Below are 21,366 nucleotides of genomic sequence, written 5' to 3' on the forward strand. Positions count from 1 at the left end.
CACAAACCATCAATATATTTACAGCATTTTACATTAAGATGATGGGTCGAGAGCCCGGAAGATAGATTTTTCCGAGATGTGAGCAAAGGTAAAACTGACAAAATAGTCCCCTACATGTACAAAGGGGTAGATTTAGCCATAATGCACCTGTGTTTGGCCCCACACAGCAGTGAGATGAAGATTCAGGGAACTGGGGAGGAGCAGATGACCTGCCTCCTCCTTGTTGACCACCATGCACCTCCCCCTCCCGTTAGCCATCATATTGGCCAGCCATAAGGGAAAAAGCAAGAACGACCTGTGCTGATTCACATGAAGGGTTTTAGTAAGAGGCCCCTTCATACACTATGCAGAAATATTTTAAAAATATCGTTTTTCAAATTTAAAATTTATAAATTAAAGGCATTGTGTACAAGACCATATTCAGTCCAGGAAACACGGTCCATGTGGAGGTCACATTTCGGAGACTGAAGACATATCTCTGAACCAATCTCATAAGATCATAGTTTTCTACAATTGTCTGAGGCCCGCTTCAATGAAGGACCATTTTCCCAAACTCAAGTTCTGTCTGAGAATGGGCCGTTTATCTTAGGCTTGTGGCTACACTCTAACGAGGTGAGGTCAGAGAGCCATCTTCAGTCTGGGAAACATTGCTGACACATGGAACATGGACCAGGTTTCTCTGAGTCGTACTTGAAAGTTGAAAAGTATATTTCAAATATGGTAAAATTTAACAGAAAAAAAATGTTTACTAGATGAAAAATGAATATAATCTTCAGAAAGCTGAAAAAAAAAAATAACCCTTTGACTGAAAAACCACAAAATGTTGTGCAAACAGTTGGCCCAATTCTATACCCAACACCATTAGACTGGGGTTGCATAAAACAAATTGAGGAAATGAGATCAACACTCAAAGGAAATGGTCAACACCCCCAAAGAACAAGTACTCGCCCACTTGTACACCAATGGCAACACAGGAGAATGTCAACTTGAACCTCGTGGATAATGATTAACTCAATTAGGATCATCAAATGAGTTGGTCTTCTGGTAGATATGTAACATTCTGTATCAGGGTCTCGTTATTTTGTCCACTGAAGATTGTGGGCCCAATGAAGGAAACACATTTTGGTAGGTCAACTCGGTTGGCTACAACAGTACAATTATTACAAATATTAAACAAAACCTTAAAGAACTCATGAGTGATATCCGGTCCACACAAACTAGGTTACACCATTTAGAATTAAAAATTTCTTTTAATGATCCATGACATTTAAAAACATCAATGTGACAGTATGACTACAATATATTGTCCTCGGGATTCCACTATTGCATCCACGCAACACAAATCAGCAATTTAAGCATTATAAACCCAGGCATCTTGATGTATATACATTAGTAGAAAAGTCTTATAAAGTGCCTGTGCAAAGGAAATTATTAGTGATCCAACCTAACATAGAGTTGTAGAGTTATGGTAAAGTGCTAAGTGCGTATTCTAACCGAATGATAGCAGGATCAGCTTACCCATGCTGTGTGTAGCGGGGACGCCAGTACCCCGACGCGCGTTTCGCGTTACCGCTTCCTCAGGGGGCCTGTGTAACATTACAAATATTATCCCAATGTCCCCTTGCCATTTGCAATCATTTTAAAAGACCTACCCCATCCCCCCCACAAAAAAGCTGTTAACAACAGTATAGGGAGAAATGTCTAATTCCAAAAACAATTTTTGCTTTACCCCATTGATCGACAGAATGATGGTCCACAAGTTCTCCTTAGCTGCACTATAGTAAATTCAATCTGGGAACCCCTGTGATTCATTATTCCCCTTCCTGTTTATAATGGAAAAGAGGACTTTCTTCATTTTTGTAACTTTTTCTGGCCATGTAAAACCATAGACTCTATGGTTTTACATGGCCAGAAAAAGTATTGGGAGAATATAGGGAGAATATTTTCATCCTGTATAACTCGGACTTCAGATACCAGTCAGATCTTTGCTACCTCTAAAAATTCTCAGATGAGGATTCAAAAATGGTGGGAAAAAATATTTTTGTACACTTCTATCTCATCTGCCTTACTTTTTTGTGAAGAAATATGGCTATGTGAGAGAAAATCTACCTAGCAGATAGTTTACAATCATATTGATGCCCATGTAATGAGGAACTTTCTTAGTCTCCACAAACTGCAACTCTATCCCTACCTAGGTGCCCTTCCTCCAAGGATCCCCTTATGGGATTGTGGATGGGCTGACATTTTAGTCCTAATACCCATACCCAGGCTTGCAATACTCGGTGCCCCAAACCCGGACTTATCCAGAAGTTCAGGTTTTGCATTAGGACTCAACACCACTGGTAACCCCTGCCATCGGTGCTGGCAGCCATTGTGGGTGTAAAACCTTTAAGTGGCCACTTTCCCTAGGGTTGTCACTCCCTGATGATTTCATGGGGAGAGGCAATCCTAAGCATTTAAAGAATAACACCTTCAATCAGTGCCTGCACCATTTGCAGGCGTTACCGGTGGAGGTGAGTGTTCGGATACCCAAACCAAACTTTAGGTTCAGCCAAACTCAGGAAACCTGAATCTGAATGGGCTCACTCATCCCTATTCCCTGGCCTCCCAGAGCAATTTTTTATGTTTAGCAACCAATAAGCCAATTAGGTTTTCTACAGTTAAATTGGGTGTCTGGAGCCATTTGCTTCACAGCAGGACTTCCTATTGGACCATGAATAGCAGAATTATCATTTTGGGTAGTACTTGAGGAATAGGCTGCTATATGTCGAAATAGGCGGGGCGTGATAGTAGTCAGAAATCGAGATACACTGCAAGACGGTGTACTTTTCCCATTGCTTTTCATCCTGTATAACTCGGACTTCAGATACCAGTCAGATCTTTAAAAATTCTCAGATGATGTTTCAAAAATGGTGAGAAGAGCCACTACAAAGAGGCTGTAAACAACTTTGTAAAATGGAGTGAAAAATAAATAATCTCATCATGAATATTGAGAAATGGTCTTCGACCTGCAAAGGAACAAAACGGTTTGCGCACCGATCCACATCAAAACATTGGGCTACTGAATAAGATGTCTTTCTGTATGCCTAGGTACTTGTAGAAGCCAACAAACCAAGTGGATGGACAACAGTGACATGGTGTACAAAAAAAGCATGCACTTCCTCAGGAAGATCAAATCCTTCAACATTTGCAGCAAAATCGTAAAGATGTTCTACGATACAACCATTGCCTGTGTGATTCAATATGCAGTTATCTGCAGCATAAATGGAAGGAACAAAACCAAGCTCCCTAAAATTCCAAAAAGGGCTCAAAGCACAATTGAGGAGCCACCAGGTCGGTTTGATACCACATGGAAAAATAGCGGTCTACGTAAATCTGAGGCAATCGTTACAAATCACCCATAGTCACCAACCATAATGCTGCACCAGAACAACATCAGTGACCACTACAGACAGTTACAAATGTAGAACTGCCAGATTCTACAAATCCTTTGTCCCCAAAACCATGCACTGGACACTAGTAACGAGTGGCCACACAACTACCACCCCCACCCCGCTCTAGAAGCACCTCTCCATTCCCCCTCCCCTGTAGATTATGTCTCATGCCAGCAAAATTGTTTTTTCTTCCATTGTATAAGGTTTCATATTATTTTTTTCCGTTTTTTTCATATGTATTGTAATTTTCATGCCTAGACCATTGGTACAAATCAATTTCACCTCTGGGGATCAATAAAGTCATATTATATATAAAGTCGTATATCGTAACAGAAATGGCACGGGTTTCACAAGAACAGTCCCAGAAAAAAAATTCCAACTACACCAGAATCAGTTGAGTTGCGCCACATTAAAAAAAAGTGCAAGAACTCGCAATAGGTTGAAAGGTCTTCAAATAAAAAAACGGTACATTTATATAATCAATTTAAATAAAACAGACTTACCTAAAATTTAAAAAGACCCATAAGTCACAGTCCTGTTCTTCTATATTTTACCTGCTTCCTGGGGAAAAAATAGATGAATTAAAACGTAATAGAAAAAAATGTAAAAAAATTCAAAATATTTACAGAATTACAGAAAAATAGAATTAGTAAAATTTAGAAGTTAACTTTAACTCTAAAGTTTATGAACAAAATAAATTTTCAAATTTTCTAAAGGCTAGTTATGAAAATTTTACATGATGGTTTTAAAGGAGAACATTGAAGCTTAGTTTTTATGTCATTAGATAAAAAAAATGAAAAAAAAAAAGTTTAAAATGGTGATTTAGGGGCCTTAAAAGTCACAAAAATGAAACCTTCAAGTTTGGAGTGCACCTGCTTTTTATTGTTTATATTAAAGAGAAATTAAAGGAATATTAAAATCTTATTTGATTTATTTACCTTTGCAAATGAAGATCGTTTTAAGGGTTACACATCCTCTGCCACGGATGAAAGCGACCTCAATTAGTCATGTCAGAAAGTCTTTAAAAGCTTTGTGCTAATTGCTCCCATCACGGTACGAAGTTCTCATTAAGGAATCAAAATTCTTATAAATTCCAAAGTTGCACTAGTGAACAAAATGCTCAACAAAATGAAAAACTCACATTTTATCAGAAAACTCAAAAAAAAAAAAAATCTAGTTTAAAACCAATTTTTTTTAAATATACATTATTTGGTTTGCATCGGTTTAATATGGTCCTTAAACAGATCAATACCATTTAAAAAAACAGCCTAAAGTGATGATGTCAATGTAGGTTTTTAATTTTTTTAGACCAAGTTTTATGACCAACGGTGCAGTGTTTAGTGTGAACCTTTTAGAAAGATCAACATTAAAGGATATTCCCTGTTTACCACTATTTAATATTTTTTTTTTGTTGTTTTTACAAAAATAGCGCAGAAAATTACCTTTTCACACACAGGTTTTTTTTTTTTTTTCAAAAAAGTTTATTAGTATTAAGCAACAGTAAACTTTTGCTCAACACTACAGTACATGTCAAGACTTGTTACAAAAAGATACCACATTATTTCCATTGGTGAATTTTTTTTTTTTTTCTTTTTCATTTATGCAGATTTACAAGAGAAATAAAAATGTAGCAGATCGTTAAAATAAAGCTGATAGAACTTAAGTTGGTCAAAACCCTTTAAAATAAAAAAGGTTACGATTATGTTAACGGATGGATTAACATGTTTAGTCTGGTTTAACACTAGTTAAAAAAAGTTAAATTCATCCTTTTGACCACCTATTTTCAAATACAGACTACTGTATATAACAAGGCTGGTTTACAATTGTTTTGTTCATTTGGTCTTGTAAATGGTAAAATAAACCCCAAAAAAAAAATTAGGAAAAAAAGAAACGGTTTAGTTTCAGTCCATCCATTCATTCACGTTTAGAACGGTTTTTTAATAAAAAGGTAATGAGCGTTCATAGAAAAAAATTACTTTGAACAGTAAACAGGGCTGGAGCAGAGGGCATAATTCACATCAGACTGTACAATCAGTATCTTGCATATGGTTGTTCTCTGTAGGCTCCTTTTGTGGCTCTTGAAGAAACAGCCTTGTGTCGAGAATTTGCCCAATCATCTTGTCCTAAAAGAAATTTATACATTTTAGAATTTGTTTTTATTTTAATTTTTTTTTTTTTTTATGGATTACTTTTTATTGGGTTTTTCAAAGATAAGTTTACAAACATCTTTTAGTCTTCAAAATAAATAGTTGTACATTTCACATCTTTGGGGATTTGACAGGTATTGGCTAGATACTACCATATACAGGCGGTCCCCTACTTAAGAACACCTGACTTACATACGACCCCTAGTTACAAACGGACCTCTGGATGTTGGTAATTTATTGTACTTTAGTCCAAGGCTACAATAATCAGCTGTAACAGTTATCAATGGTGCCTGTAATTAAGATTTATTGTTTATCTTGGTTCTTATGACAACCCAACATTTTTAAAATCCAATTGTCACAGAGACCAAAAATATTTTGACTGGGGTTACAATGATAAAGTATACGGTTCTGACTTACATACAAACTCAACTTAAGAACAAACCTACTTAAGAACAAACCCTATCTTGTATGTAACCCGGGGACTGCCTGTATATACAAAAGGAAACCAAAAGTCAATAAAAGAAATGTATAAATTTTAGAATTTGTTTTTATTTTATTTTTTTAAATAAACCAAAAGTCAATAATGTGTAAAAGGGTCAAATGCGTTTCAAGCTTGAAATTGTACAGAAAGGACAATACCTTAGTAGACGGCAGTTTTGATAAGTATATAGGTTGATATTATATATAATACCCTCGTATTTTTTTCTATTTTTTATAAAATCTAATAAATTCCATGCAGAAAAAAACAGTAACACATAAAATGCATAAAACACCCAACACGCCAACTTCTAAAAAACCCATCCATTTTAGATACCGTATTCGAGGAGGAGTTGCGTAAAAAGGACAGCTTAGAAAATGTGTAGCTTTCTCTATTATTCTATTTTTTCACAGCTCATTTTCTTTCACTACGTATCTCGGTTTATCTTAAGTCAAGAAGAGACAACCCCTATATATGATCTAGAGCCATATGCCAACCCTATAAAGAAATAACGGACAATGTACAGGAAGTCCCCGGGTTACATACAAGATAGGGTTCATAGGTTCGTTCTTAAGTTGACTTTGTATGCAAGTCGAAACTGTATATTTTATCATTGTAGATCCAGACAAAATTTTTTTTTTGCTCCAGTGATCAGAGTTTCAAAATTTTTGCTGTAATGGGACCAAGGATCATCAATGAATCTTCATTACAGACACCTTACAGCTGATCATTACAGCCTGGGACTAAAGTAACATCCAGAGAGGTCACAATGGGAAGAGGGGTCCGTCTTTAACTAGGGGTTGTCTGTAAGTCGAGTTTCCTTATGTAGAGGACTGCCTGTATTGCATTGGATTAGGGTTCCTTTGGCCCACAAGATTTAATGATTCAGGGGGCCCACCCTTCATCAACCCTCTGGCACACAGACACTAGTCGTCCCCAAATTTTGTTGACTTCTACTGGATTAATGGACAGGTTAGTTAGGGTTGTGACATCCAAAAAATCCTTTGACCCTCTGCTGGGCCAATCCTACCCAGGTACTTTAATGCTTTGAAAGGAGTCTACATTTGTTGAGAACGTTATTTTAGTAAAATTTAATAAATTGAGATTTTGTATATCATAAAGAAAGTATCCCAGAAGATTTTGGGAAGCAGATCTTAACGCTTTTGTAAAAAAAAAGATTTGGTGATAAAATTTTACCAAACAGCGCAGAAAAATGTAAATAGAAAAAATGATAATAAATATGACAATTTCTACTGGAACATTTTCTACTGCATTGTCCTGTGCTCTTCACAGTCATGTCTTTGTTTGCATCACAATGTGTAAAAGTTCAAAAGATTCCTTTTAGCAAATGTCAAAAAATACACTAAAAAAAAAAAAGACAATGCAGCTTAAAACTTCAAAAACTACAGAATATTGTGTAAAAAACAAAAAAGCAAGGACATAATAGAAACATTCAATCTGTACCAGAACAACTTTACCAATGTTTCAACTTATTATCTTTAGTAACTTTAATATTAATCACCAAGGTTACATTCTATTCACTGAAATAATATGTCAAGTATGTCGATATACAGTAGGTATTTACTAAACTTACAAAATTATAAAAAAAAAAAAAAATTCTTCATTTTGGTTAATTGTAAACAAAAGTGCATTGCTCCATTATTCACTACACGCTCCAATGGTAGCCGAATTAAAAAAAAAAAATAGGCAAAAATGTTTGTTCTCGTAGGGGCATCAGGTATTTGAACCGGCACTTAGAAATATCTTTCATTCAATCACCGTAGGGAGTGATTCTTAGGAATTCCTTAGGATTCCGTAGGAATCTTAGTACAGACATCATTGAAAGATTTTTGTAATGGATGGAGTGACCGAGTCAAAGAAGAACATTTTGGAGGAGATGGGGAGATCACAGGTGTTGAAGGCTCGAAGGAAATAGATAGGTTTCAGGATTTTTTTTATTATTATGTGGTAACATTTTGTTTGTCTCAAAATTCCAACATGTTTCATAGTCAAAGTGCCTCGAGAGAGAATTTAAAACATGGCTTATGTTCCAAGAAGAATCAGAAGACAAATCTTTTCCTGATTGCTCCTAAACAAACTCCCGAATATAAAGTTGTATAATGTGAACAGCTCAATTACAATCCAGCTAATAGTTCTGGGGATTATTTATCTGAAAAACCAAGCTTAAGCTTTTGAAACCATGGAATTAGTAATTATTTGCTCAATTAGATACCATTGATAAGTCAGCAGTGGCAGTGGGACCATCTACTCACCATATGAATCATAGGAGTCTTCTCCGAGCCCATGTCCGTAATCATAATAATCCCCGGTGCTGAAAATGAACAGAAAACCACAATAAGACATTCCATAGAGATAAACAGATTGTGTCTACATAGTAAATTAACCCTTTCAATGCACTTTTGTAGATATTGTAATTGCAACAAAAATTTATCAGACCCAAGCACCCGGCACAATGAATCTATACTTGACCAAAATGGTGCAGCAACATCTGATCAATGTTCTGTAGTCTTATGAAGAGGGGAGAGGTGGGAACACAACTTATTACATACATTATAGATTTCCCATTTCACTCCAATATAAACTGGGAATACATTGGAAATTGCATAATGGGTAGAAGTAATAAAAGTTTGTTGGAAATCACAGTGCATTTCTCTGCAACAGCCTTCTCGCATATTATAACTCTTGATAGCGTTGGTTGGTTCCCCTTAACACCCCATTTAGGAATCGTGAACCCCAAATTCAGAAAGTGAGTAACAAACTGAATAGAATAAATCTCTAGACATAATGGGGGAGATGTATTAATGAGCAGGTATTTAAACCAGTGCAGAATAGAACTAGACCGTTCTCTGCTGCGGTGCCGGATGCTGGGTGGTTAATCTGCTGCAGTATAGACTGGCGAGTCCTACTTTTCACCTCCTATTTGTTGGTCTAGTTTGCTGCACCACAACATTGAATTTTCTGGCACTCAGGCTATTTTCTGTCAGGTCATGCCCCCTAGTTAAAGAGGACAGGTCCCTTTTTTGACAAGTCAGAAAACTGAATAAAATATGGTCCAAAGCCATCAAACACGGTGCAGAGCATTTCAGGTACAAATTACTGCATAGCCATAATGGGATTTTGAGATGTATCAAAAGAATGCATTAAATAGTATTACAGACTCCTCCTGGTAGACCACCTTCAAAAATACTTTTCAAAAATTGCCACAAGGGTCACTTCCATTCATTAAAATTTGTTCTAACCAATTAAGCTTTACAACAAACCCCAATGCACAGTTATTTAAGGTGAATGGGTGATGGTACATTCATACTAGACTATTGGTTTCCAAGTGGGCAACGATAGTCACATGTACAGTAAGTGAATGAAATATAATAAATTGCCTATTTATATAATTGATGTGAACAATGGGCACATATGATAGTTAATCCAATCAAGTGTGACGGGTATGAGACTTTTCGTGACCCATAGGGCTCTTTCACAATATTCCGTGATCAGTCTGTGATCACGGCCGTGACGAGTGCTGAGCCCTGGAATGATCAATATGGTGGGGATTGAACTCTGTGCATTATAATGATATACGATTCATGGAGTTCTTGTTTCCCCAATATGTAGCGGAGCCGACACAATCCCCACCATAGTGATCAGTCTGTGGCAAAGCACTTGTTACGGGCATGATCACAGACTAATTACAGAATAATGTGAAGCAGTCCTTATGCTCAGTTTAATTGGGCATAAGGGTCAATAAAATCTTTGATTTCCAATAATAAAGTTCCTGAACAGGTTCTTCCTATCAAAAAGCAAAAGGAGTCAGTGCATCTAAGGCGGGGACCTTACTCTTTAAACTACTGATGTTATGTTAGTCTAACTAACTGGAAACCAACAGACAAAAACATTGCGTAGATTGGAAGAAAAAATTTGACCAAAACTGGAAGTCAATTAGGAAAATAACCTTCAAAGGAAATCTACCATCAAAATCCATCATGATAAATCAGGGTCACTTACTTATATATCCAGGCACCAGGACTGCAGGTATCTTCTTATTTGCTATCCATGGCCTCCTTCCTTTTAATATCAACTTTTAAAATTATGCTAATTAACCTGAGGGTCCACCCTAGATCCTCCAATCAGGCTCTACACATTGTTACACCTTCCCCCTGCAACAGGAAGTGCTCACTGCACATGTGCTGAGGGAGGCAGTGTAACAGTCTTAAAGGCCATAATTTTAATAGTTGATCTTAGAATTACCACAGCCCCGATGCCCGGATATATGAGTAAATGCCCCTGGTTTATCATGATGGATTTTGATGCTAAATTTTCTTTAAAAAGTGAGGATTTTTTCTCTACATTTTTATTTTTACAAGCCGACAGGACTCCTGCCTTGACATGTTAACGCGATAGCATCTGTCAGGTCGTAGAATGGCCACTCAGAAATGCCTCTGTAGCCATTATACTGCTATTAAGCAGATGGCAATGCCAAATCCAAATGATGTAGTGCAGCTCTCTAGCGGGATCATATTTGTAGAGCAATTTTTTTACACCATCCAATACAAGTTTTCTAGAAAACATAAAATGGAAAGTAGACAAACACGTCTGTTGTGTTACCGAGGTGCATATGGCTCACATAAACGGGAAATAAATCAATCAGAAGTGGCCGTATGGCGGACTATATACTACGTCTGGATCAGAAATGTGTTAACCTTATTATCTGGAATGTGACAGCTTTATAGCTTAGATACAAGCAGATGATAAAATCAGAATTTTTTTAATGGGCCTTTAACAGGAATTTGAAAACTGGACCCAGTTTAAAAGAACCAGTTTTTACATTCCCCATCAGGGAATTTGGATTTGTTAATATTAGGTCCTCTTTTCAGGATTCGTATGAAAAAAAAAAAAAAAAAAAAAAAAAAAGTGCCCCCACTCTGGAGGACCTGTGCTGTCCTGCATTGCGTATGAAACCTATTGATCTATGATCTATGCTTCATTTCTCCCTTAGGGGCACTGTATGGAAGCTGAACACTTATTGTCAGTTACCGATCACAGCTGATCACTGGGATCCCAGCATAGAGACACAGTTTAATATCAATACTCCCTTCTAACAAGCAGTAATTGAGTAGAGCCGGTGGCTTTTGAAGGCCTCTCTATTTTGGTCAAACTCATAGTTTACAAGACATTTAAAGAACACATATGGTTTGCATTTCATTTCCTCTTGTTACTTTCCCAATAAAATACTGACTCCACAAATTTGGACCCTTCATAGTTAACCCCTTAAGGACGGAGGGTTTTTCAGCTCATTTCTCGCTCTCCAACTTCAAAAATCCATAACTTTTTCATTTTTCCATGTACAGACCTGTGTGAGGGCTTATTTTGTGCGTAACAAATTTTACTTTCCCGTAATGTTATTTATTTTAACATGCCGTGTACTGCGAAGCTGAAAAAAAATTCCAAATGTGGAAAAATTGAAAAAAAACCGCGTCACGTTCTTGTGGGCTCAGTTTTTACGACTTTCACTCTTTGCTCCAAATAACATGCCTACTTTATTCTTTGGTTCGGTGCGATCGCGGTGATACCAAATTTATATAGGTTTTATTGTGTTTTAATAAATTTTCAAAAATTAAGCGAATGTGTACAAAAAAGAAAAAACATTTTTTGCCATCTTCTGACGCTAATAAGTTTTTCATACTTTGGCGCACGGAGATGTGTGAGGGGTCATTTTTTGCGAAATGAGGCGACGTTTTCATTGCTACCATTTTGAGGTCTGTGCAACATTTTGATCATTTTTTATTTCATTTTTTATGTTATGTAAAAAGGTGTAAAAGTCGCATTTCGGACATTTGGGCGCCATTTCCCGCCTCGGAGGTCACCGCCGCCCGTAACCGTTTTTATATTTTGATAGATCATTTTGGGACGCGGCGATACCTAATATGTTTGTGATTTTTACTGTTTATAATGTTTTATATCCGTTCTAGGGAAAGGGGGGTGATTTGAACTTTTAATATTTTATTAATTTTTTTTATTTTTTAAACTTTTTTTAAACTTTTTTTTTTCACTATCTTTTAGACCATCTAGGGTACATTAACCCTAGATGGTCAGATCGCTGCTACCATATACTGCAATACTTCTGTATTGCAATATATGGCATTTTTGCAGCACATTCATTACAATGAGTCACTGGCTCATTGTAACGAAACTGCAGCTGCCAGATAGCCTTGTGTCAAAAGAAGTCACGAGGCTACCATGGCAACCGATCGCCGCCCCCCGATGACGTTCGGGGGCGTGGCGATCGAAAAAAAGATGGCGGCGCCCGCGCGCCGCCGTCTTTTAAATGCCGCCCGCGACTTTGCCGGCGGCAACGGGGGGGGGTTAATAGCCGCGATCAGTGCTAGCACCGACCGCGGTTATTAGCGGTGGGGGTTTTATGCATTATGCAAAAACCCCCACCTTGTATGAAGAGGACTCAGCCCGTGAGCCCTCTTCATACATCCCTTATACCTCTGCGCCGTAGAGCTACGGCGCAGAGCGTTAAGGGGTTAATAAGGTTAGAAGACATCAATCCATATAGTTGATCAATCCGTGTTGATCCAGAAGGAGGCCCAAACCCTGCAAGGCTGATGCCAATTGGCCCAAAGCAGGGAAAAAACCCTTCCTGAACCCTAATATAGAATCAGCGTAACTCAACAGAAACTACTCACAAAAAGTTTTATTCCCATATGGTGTGATATTTTTGCTCTCCAAAATGGCATCCAGGTCCCTCCTGAACATGGTCAAATTATCAGTTGTTACAACATCTTGCGGCAGAGACCTTCATAGTCTCACTGATAGCAAAGTAAAGAATCCCAGTTTGCAGCACATGCAATGTCTTGAAGGCTGCCTATTGACTGAAAGTAGTATTTGGAAGTTAAGGAGTTTTTGGTTAGGTCCTCAGTATCCTACTTGTGAAGGTCCAAAACTCAGTACCCCTATTGACCAGCTGTTCTCAAGTGCCCACCATGATGGGACTATACTGCACATGGAGGTGGAAGCAGAGGGCTCTGTCCACTGTGACCATGTGAGAGAGTACTGCAGTCCCATTCAACTCTTAACCAAAATTATAATAACCTACAGCAATCCAAAAAGTTCCCAAAACCTTACAATGGGGACTAGTCAAGCAAAAAGAATTAACAGTTAAAAATTAAAAATACACAATTCCATAAATCTATATAATTTATCCTTAAGCTATAGATGAAGCCACTATATAGCCTCTGAATTTACAAACTAACATTTTAGGAAAATCCATCATAAATGTACATCTAGATGGAAGAGGCATCCATTAAACAATAGGTAAGGGATATGGGATGGAACAGGAGTAAAAGAATTCAACTTGCTGGAGGTTACATATCACAGCAAAAGCCAATGAGAGAGTGGATTTACAATGCCATAAAAAGCTAATGAGACCAAATAATTTATAACAGACTAATCAATAGAATCATCCCTTTATAAGCCTAATAGTTAAAATAAAAAATAATATATGAGGAACACTATAAAAAACAAGCCAAAACATCCATAAATAGTCCCACCCCATATCAACTCCTTCTTAAAAATAATTCTTAACTAACCGGAAAGGATTCTACTAAAGTTGGAACTTGCCTCGCAAAATATAAGCCCCCATATGGATACATAGACCATAAAATAATACATTTTAGGAACCATTGAATGTTTTATTGCAAAAAAGCAAAGAAGGCCCTTTACCCACAACTATCATAGGAACACTGAGAACAAATATAATGAATAATTTAAGGCTACACCGTGGCTCAAAATTTTACACAACAAAAAAAGTAATCTGCCCCAGTATGCTTCCATTAAGAAACACAATTTGTCCTACAAAAAACAAGTCCCCAACTACATTGATTCAAAAATACAAGTTACAACTTTTAGGACGTAATGCCGAAAACATAAAAAAACCTTCACAACTGCTAAAAGTGTCCGTGTTCCGAGGAGGTTGAATATTGATATTACTAAGACACGAGCCAAATTTAAGGTAAAAAGAGCTTAGTGAGAGAATATATTTTTTTTATCCCTAAACAGTTTTCCCCTCCAATAAGTGCTACAGTTTAATAGCGAGAAAATGTCCCAGGAGCACCGGAGCTATGAGGGAAAGTGCTCGAAAAGCAGCTTGGAATATGTTCTCATTATGATAATGAACTTCAATGCCCAAAAAGAAAACCGTTATTGAAAACAAATCGCTCCATAAGCCAAAACCGCACACTCATCAGGAAACACAAGAACAGTCCGTCCGCGGCTCCACTCACCTCTGTGTTGAATTATAGTTGTTTTCGTAAGAATCATAGCTCGGCTCGTCATACGCCGTTCCATAACCATCATCGTAATCCTAGAATACAAAGAGAAATATCTTTATAGCACCAGGAATTCTGGGTCCGATCTCGCTGCTCTGGACCCTAGTGGACACTCAATAACAGAACCAACATATGTTAATATAATGGGGGCATTTGGACTAGATATGATTGTCAGCTCTTCACCCCCTATAGTTCCCCTCCTGACCCATCATGTTGACCCCATCGGAGGCCGACCCTCGACTCACTCTGCAGCCGAATTGACACAAAAACTCTACTAAACAACAGTCGGTTTCATTTCCTTCATTCTCAATTCAGATGTAACAACTCCCAGAAGACATCAAGTTTCTTGTTTATTACTGTGACCTTCTTGTAAGACTTTTCGGTTCCATTCACAACATGAAAAGGAAAAGAAAAAAAAAATAGTGTGGGAAAAACTGAGCTCCTTCACTTTGTCCTTTGATAAGACCAATAGAAAAGAAAAAAAAAAAACATTGGGAATTACAGTGGCAGCAGGTCAGGTTCAAAACCTTGAGGTTGAGTTTTTATTTTTCTATGGGAGTTTTCCAATTCCAAAATCAGCCCACAAAAAAACAGCACTTTAAGAAAATATTCATTTTTGTTTTGTTTTGTGCAAATGAGCTTCTCTGTAACCTGGAGACAGTTTCTGCTGGTACAGTTTTATTTATTTTTTTGTGCTACACATCTTTACACAGAAGTGTCAGTGTGTACAATGACTTGCATCTCTCGTAGAAAGAGGAAAAACAGGAGACACCTACCCCCGTTCACCAAGAACTTAATTTGCATAGATTGAATTGAAAATCTTTATGAAACAAGAAAGGTATCCACAGAAAAGGAACCCGTCACCAGATTTTACCCCCTCAGGTAGGGTCTGAAATTCGCTAGTTTATGTGAAATCTCAATCAAAGTAACTACCAAAGTTATGTGAAAATGAGAGGAGTCAAGTTGAGAAGAGAGGAGGCAAGTTTAGGGGGTGCAGGGTGAGCATTACTTCAGACACCCCAATCTTTGGATTTAAAGCATCTACAAAAATGCTGTTGGTGTCAGTGTCAGACTGAAAGTGGAGACCTTGTAGTTTTTTTGCATTTGTACACAAACAGTTCAGTGCACTTTTTGTGTAGTCATGAGGTTTGATGCACCCCTTTTGCCCTGTCCCTACCCAGTTTCTTCCATTGAGCCATGATTTGTATTCTCCTACTACCCACGGTGATAAAGGGGTAGCGGGTGCACCGGGACTTGTGGCCACGCCCTCAGGGGACCAACATGTTTGTGATTCTGAAAAAAGTGATACAAGACTCTTCCCCTATAACAACTATGGTCTATTTTATATGTGACTCGGGAGCAGACAGTCTGTGTGGCTTTTCCAAAAATGATGTCATAGAGACCACCCTAGAGAGTTTTACAGAGATGAAAAATAATAATAATTCTATTAGTGTTGGGTTCCCTTAGGATTATGACCTGTCCTGTCCTATATATTGTCAGCCGGTCAGCTTGGGGGTTGTTACTATAATTGACATGTCACTGCGGAGGTCCACTCACATGACACATAATCAATGGATACGATGCGGGACCCAACAGCAAGGGAACTGAAAGATTCTCCAAACAGATACTGCAGAGAATTATTTTTATGAAATCTGAAATAAATTGGCCTTTAAAATACAAGATTATTGAGCATCTCACTGTTGGAACCCCCAACGTTACTTAAGTGGGGGTTCTACATGCACATACATAACCGCTATTCCTCATTAACGGATCCCTGCAATTGGGGATTCCATTCTAATGATCGGTCATTGATCTATCATCCATATCTCTCGGTCAATATTTTACTAGATATTTCAATACTGAGCAGAATTATTAGCACTCACTGATCTGTATCTTAACCGGTAACTTACATAGAGATTTCCATAGTAGCAAAACATGTGTTCTGGAAAATTGTCATTCTCTGCTCGCTGAGTTTCCGAGGCATAAAATGTTTGTATATCCTAGTCTGAGGGGGAGGGCTAGCGAAACTCCAGAGAAAATGGAGTTCAGTAAAGTAGTCTGCGGCTGGGTCCATGCGGAGACTTTGGGTCAATAAACCCCCGGCCGTACAATAAATAAGGGTTGTTTTGGGTTGCAGTTTGGGCACTCGGCCGCTAAAAGGTTCGCCATCACTGCTCTAGATGATAACTTGGTATACCCCCAATCGTACAGACGATGATCCCTGCTACTATGACCTTCCAATGCCCCAAGTTCTACATGGAATGATAATTAATTGCCCCTATTCTAATATATATGTGATATAATATAGACCATTGAGCTCCATGTTTCCACCTGTATATACTAGAACCTCCTGATCTGCCCCTCTTGTAGTTTATGACAAATTTTCAGTCTGTGACAGCAATCCGGCTACAGAGAAGGTAAAAAAAAAAGTATATATGTCTCAAGAAGCCACAAATCCAAAAAGAAGCAATAAAATTCAAAAGGTTTCTTGGATGGCAGTAAAACTGGTAAACAGTGAGCAAAATAAAAAAGAAACAGACCTGCCCACATGAGGCCCGCAAGTGCTTAAAAGGCAGTTAATAAAGCCCTGAATTAACCTGTGTCTCACAATATTTCACGAAAAAAAGAAACAAAATTAAGAGGAACCCAACTCAGTTCATAAGCATAAAATCAGTCTGTGGCTACAACCATGGCTCGCGTTCTTAGCGGCAGTGGATGGTCTGTGCCTATATGTATTATGTGGAAGAAAGATCTGAAAGCAAAGACATACAAGTAAGATAAAATCCATCCGTGCTGATATTTACTTCTGAGACAAGTAAACAAGTCAGTAAGCTCATAAGCTGCGGCTATTTTAGTCTGTAACCAGTGGTTTCAATATCCCTGGGCATGCCTAATATCAAGTTAAGCTAACAGCGTGTGTCTGCTCCCCTGGTCCCTTATGGTGAGTAAAGTAGAGGCTATTAAAGGCCCATAAAAAAAGAAAGTAAACAGGTTAAACATATCCACAAGTCGACAAACTGTGCACCAGCGCTGGTGGAGATGGGGGAGCAGGTGCAGAGGCTTTACTCACTGATGCTCTTGATTCTCTTTCAACAACACAGTGGTCAATGGCCCTATACTTTGACATCATACTGACCAACATCCGGTACACTGTACTGATGTATTATCATAAATTGCCTAATTTTCCAGGAACATCTAATGATCAGAAGTTTCTTCCTATAGATTGGTCACATCATAGTAGTATTATAGAAGATCGCTTTGAAGAAAGATTACTTCCTCTGGGTGTGATCCAGAGGAAGGCAAAAACTCTACATAGCTAATGCTCATTGGCCAATAATGCGGAGAAATTCCGTCCCTATCATAAACACGGCTGTCAGGAAAACTGCCAAGATCAACATCCCAACCCAAAAATGTGGCCTCTCTAACGTGATATTCTTGATTTCCAGAATCCTGACGCTCCTGAACCTGCCCAGGACACAAAGGTATGAACGCAAAAGACCTTTCTCAAAAACCAACATCTAATCTCCAAAATGATGAGTTTTGTACATGGCATCGTCATGTAGAACTCTTCAACCATACAACTGCACTCTACCCCTGTACGAATCCATTTCATAAGATGATGACAACTTATTTCTGTATTACATTTTTAAAAAAGTTGTGGCATGCTCCATCACGAGTGGTTGATAGTAGTCTGGAAAAGTCCATATAAACCACAAGAGAGTTAGCCTGTGTGGCAGCACATGAAGACCATATGGCTTTAAGCAAGGAAGTGATACCGGATCCAGACACCTGATAACGATTTGGGTAACCAATAACAATATCACATGACAAAAGTGACCAGTTATCGCCTCTTTCTTGGAGTCATCTCTGGGTAAAATTTTGATATTAGTGAATGAGCCATCTGTACCCATGACTCCTTGGCCCGTTGGGTCTCATAAGACCATATCAAGGATCTGGCTGGCAGCAAGACTTCTCTAGGTGCTCAAGTAACACCCTGAGACTCCCTCTGGAATGGGGCATTGATAGACAGGGTAAAATGGGAAAATATGCAGATGGACCTCCTCTACAGAAAACTGTGCTAACGTACAGTGGACGTAGCCCAAATTTTAAGAATTTTGGGTGCTAGCATTCATTTGCGATCAATAAAGATCTAGCAGCAGAACCAGTTTGGTTCTAGAAGGAGTTTAGTCTATACTATCTTTGGTTAAATGAGTATTTTTCCCCAGAGATAAGATGAGGCAACTGCAGCCATTTCCAAGAATAATTCTACCCAGAACAATATGTGAAGGAAATCAGAGGAGAGAGGCGTTTCCAATAACGAAGTGATGGCGTATCAGCATTGCCTAGGCCGCTACATGATAAGACCGAAGCCACAAGAAAGAAGCGCAATACTCACATATTCCCCGTATGTGTCCTGTGCTGGTGGTGGGGGTCGGTATCCTGCTGGAGGGGGTATCCCCCTTGCTCTGGTGGCGATGAGTCCTCTAGCTCTTGTGGATGGTGGCCTAGCTGGGGTTACTCCTCTAGGAGCTGGAGCTCCTCTAGGTACACCTGCTGATGGCGGGGGAACTCCTCCACGACCCCTGTTGTAACATAAAGATTAGTTTTGGCTTAGAGGAACTATTCTTTTTTATATTCTGTTGAATTTGTTAAAAGTGTAAATTACAATTTGGTCAAAACATATGTATAGTAGAAGTTTTCTCTGTATCTTATATTTGCCAATTGTAAAGGTAGCGTACACCTTTGGGAGAATTTTATATTGCTTTGCCCTTCAGGGCCAAAATACCCATTACTACAAATTTTGGTTGGTTTCTCCTCTGTCGAGGTTTCTCTATAGTCATATCTGGGTGTTTTTTTTAATCGTGGTTAACTTTAAGGTAACATTCACCATTTTACCACAATTTTGAGTCCATTACTGATAAATTTTATACAAATTATACCAAATCAGTTTAGTATAAAGCTCAGTTTTTTCCGATGCAATCCCGATTGTCATAAATGTCTATGTTTTGGTTGCCTGAAATTGCCACTAGTGGGAGCTCAGGAGCTTTCTGTATACAGTTTTGAAGCATAAACAGAGGATTTTATGTAAATACATCTCTTAATAATCAGTTACATCCTGGGGTACTAAGGATACATGAGAGGTCATGATGCGGAGAATCAACTCTTCCTCCATATTGGACCTGTGATTCTCCACACAAGGAGCATCATACAGAACTAATAATGCATAATATTTGTGAAACAATCTCATTGTCTTCTCATGAACCTTGGCGTGGAGGCTATTATAAGACGCCTTGTAACACCACAGGATACTCTTTACCATGGTTGGCCTTGCCCGATCCAGATAATGGGTATATATTAGAACCATCTCTGTAGATGTAGTCAAGGTGCAAACTCTAACCTCTAGAAGGTACAAGTGACCCCTTGCCTTTAATCTGAATAATGCTATTGTATCTGACTGGTTGAAATATTAAAGTTACCTACACATATACTTGTGTTATTTCCATGGATCAAATATTACCTGGACAATGCCGCGACTGGTGCTCCCCGGGCTCGGACCGATGGCTTGCCACGGACTACTGGGACTTCTGCATTTTCAGATCCACCATTTAAGTAAGTGAGTTCTTGTAGCTGTGCTTGTCTGATTTCATCATTGTAATCCTACATATGCAAGAGTAAGCAAAAACTGGCATTAAAGAAGTGTAAGAAATTTGTAGAACAAAAACATCTAGAAATGTCAACTCCAATCTTGAACTCTACACTGAAATTCCATCCGCTAACATTGTATAATGATGAGACTTCCAGTTCATTGTGAGACCTGGTGCATTACGTAGGTTGTGTTCTACTTTTACTCTCAGGCAGGAATCAATAAAACATGTGATAAATATTCAATGTATCTTCAGTAAACATAGCCCAGTCCCAAGGCCCTCTGGGTAATACATTATTATACTAGGTTGTAACTGATAGTATGGACAACCTAGATGGATTACCATGAGGACATCTCAATTATTTATCATGTAGAATTTATTCTACTACATTGTATACACAGCTCTAATACATACCTACATTATATGGACAAGAGTCATGATCCCAAGCTCTAAATGATTGAATTTGGGTTTCTTTCAGTCCCATTGCCCCCAATGTAGGAAATCGAGCCCCCACCATGCAGTGCACTTTTATAGACATCTTTAAGAGGATGGCTCCTTCTAAAGCCAAAACTGCAAGCAGTCACTGAGATTTCTCGCCTACTAGATATTTCACCATCGGATGTGACCATTATTACTGAAACGTGGGAGGAAACCCAGAAACTCATGAATGATGCAGGGACCAGGTAGAGTTACAGAATGGGGTCACCAATTGCTGAGGGTCATAGCTAGCAATGTGCTGGCTCCATTTTAATTTCAGAAAACAAACGTCCACTGGCTTTAAAATGGTCAAACAAACTGTGGCCCTTGTGCAGGGAACCTCATAGCATTTTTAATGTCCAGTAGATGCAAGCCTCAAATTACCTGATGAAATGCTGAGCACGGAATAGAAGGGTATAAAGCCCAATCCCAAGGGTAAGCTAGCCTGGTGTTAGGCACAATGCCAAGCATCAGATAAAGGGGTGTAAAACCCAATGACGACAATTGGGTAGTTTGGTGTAGGACACAATGTCAGGCAGATGGAGGGTGTAAAGAATATTTTGCAGAATCTGGATTCTGTAGCAGTGGTAACATTTTCTGTGTAGTAATGGTTCTGGCAGTCCGAGTTGGGCGAATGCCAGGAGAATGTTGCCCACCTGACATTGTGCCATGCATAAAACTTGGGTTGAGAAGGAATACTGCTAAGGGAATATTGGCAGCATACCCAGGCATTTTGGACAAGTCTACACTTCCACATTTATGTGAAAAGATTTGGGAAGACCATTTTCTGTTTCAGCATGACAGTGCCTTAAATGTCCAAAGCAAGGTCCACACAGG

At 38.5% G+C, this 21,366-nt stretch overlaps 1 protein-coding gene across 3 annotated transcripts in view; it reads right to left on the reverse strand.

The window, feature by feature from the left end:
* KHDRBS3 (KH RNA binding domain containing, signal transduction associated 3) overlaps window positions 1–21,366 on the reverse strand; it is an 89,428-nt gene that overhangs the window by 8,868 nt on the left and 59,194 nt on the right. For 2 of the 3 annotated variants that reach the window (XM_072151143.1, XM_072151145.1), the window contains 6 exons: window positions 19,926–20,065; window positions 18,804–18,990; window positions 14,363–14,442; window positions 8,333–8,391; window positions 4,373–5,557; window positions 3,938–3,995 (listed from right to left, as the gene is read on the reverse strand). In XM_072151143.1, coding sequence (XP_072007244.1) covers window positions 5,466–5,557; window positions 8,333–8,391; window positions 14,363–14,442; window positions 18,804–18,990; window positions 19,926–20,065 — 558 coding nt within the window. In that variant the 3' untranslated portion in view covers window positions 3,938–3,995; window positions 4,373–5,465. The remainder of the gene's footprint in view (window positions 1–3,937; window positions 3,996–4,372; window positions 5,558–8,332; window positions 8,392–14,362; window positions 14,443–18,803; window positions 18,991–19,925; window positions 20,066–21,366) is intronic. The other variant, XM_072151144.1, reaches the window with a different exon arrangement.

Source organism: Engystomops pustulosus, chromosome 5, assembly GCF_040894005.1.
Source record: "Engystomops pustulosus chromosome 5, aEngPut4.maternal, whole genome shotgun sequence".
NCBI classification, from domain to species: Eukaryota; Metazoa; Chordata; class Amphibia; order Anura; family Leptodactylidae; genus Engystomops; species Engystomops pustulosus.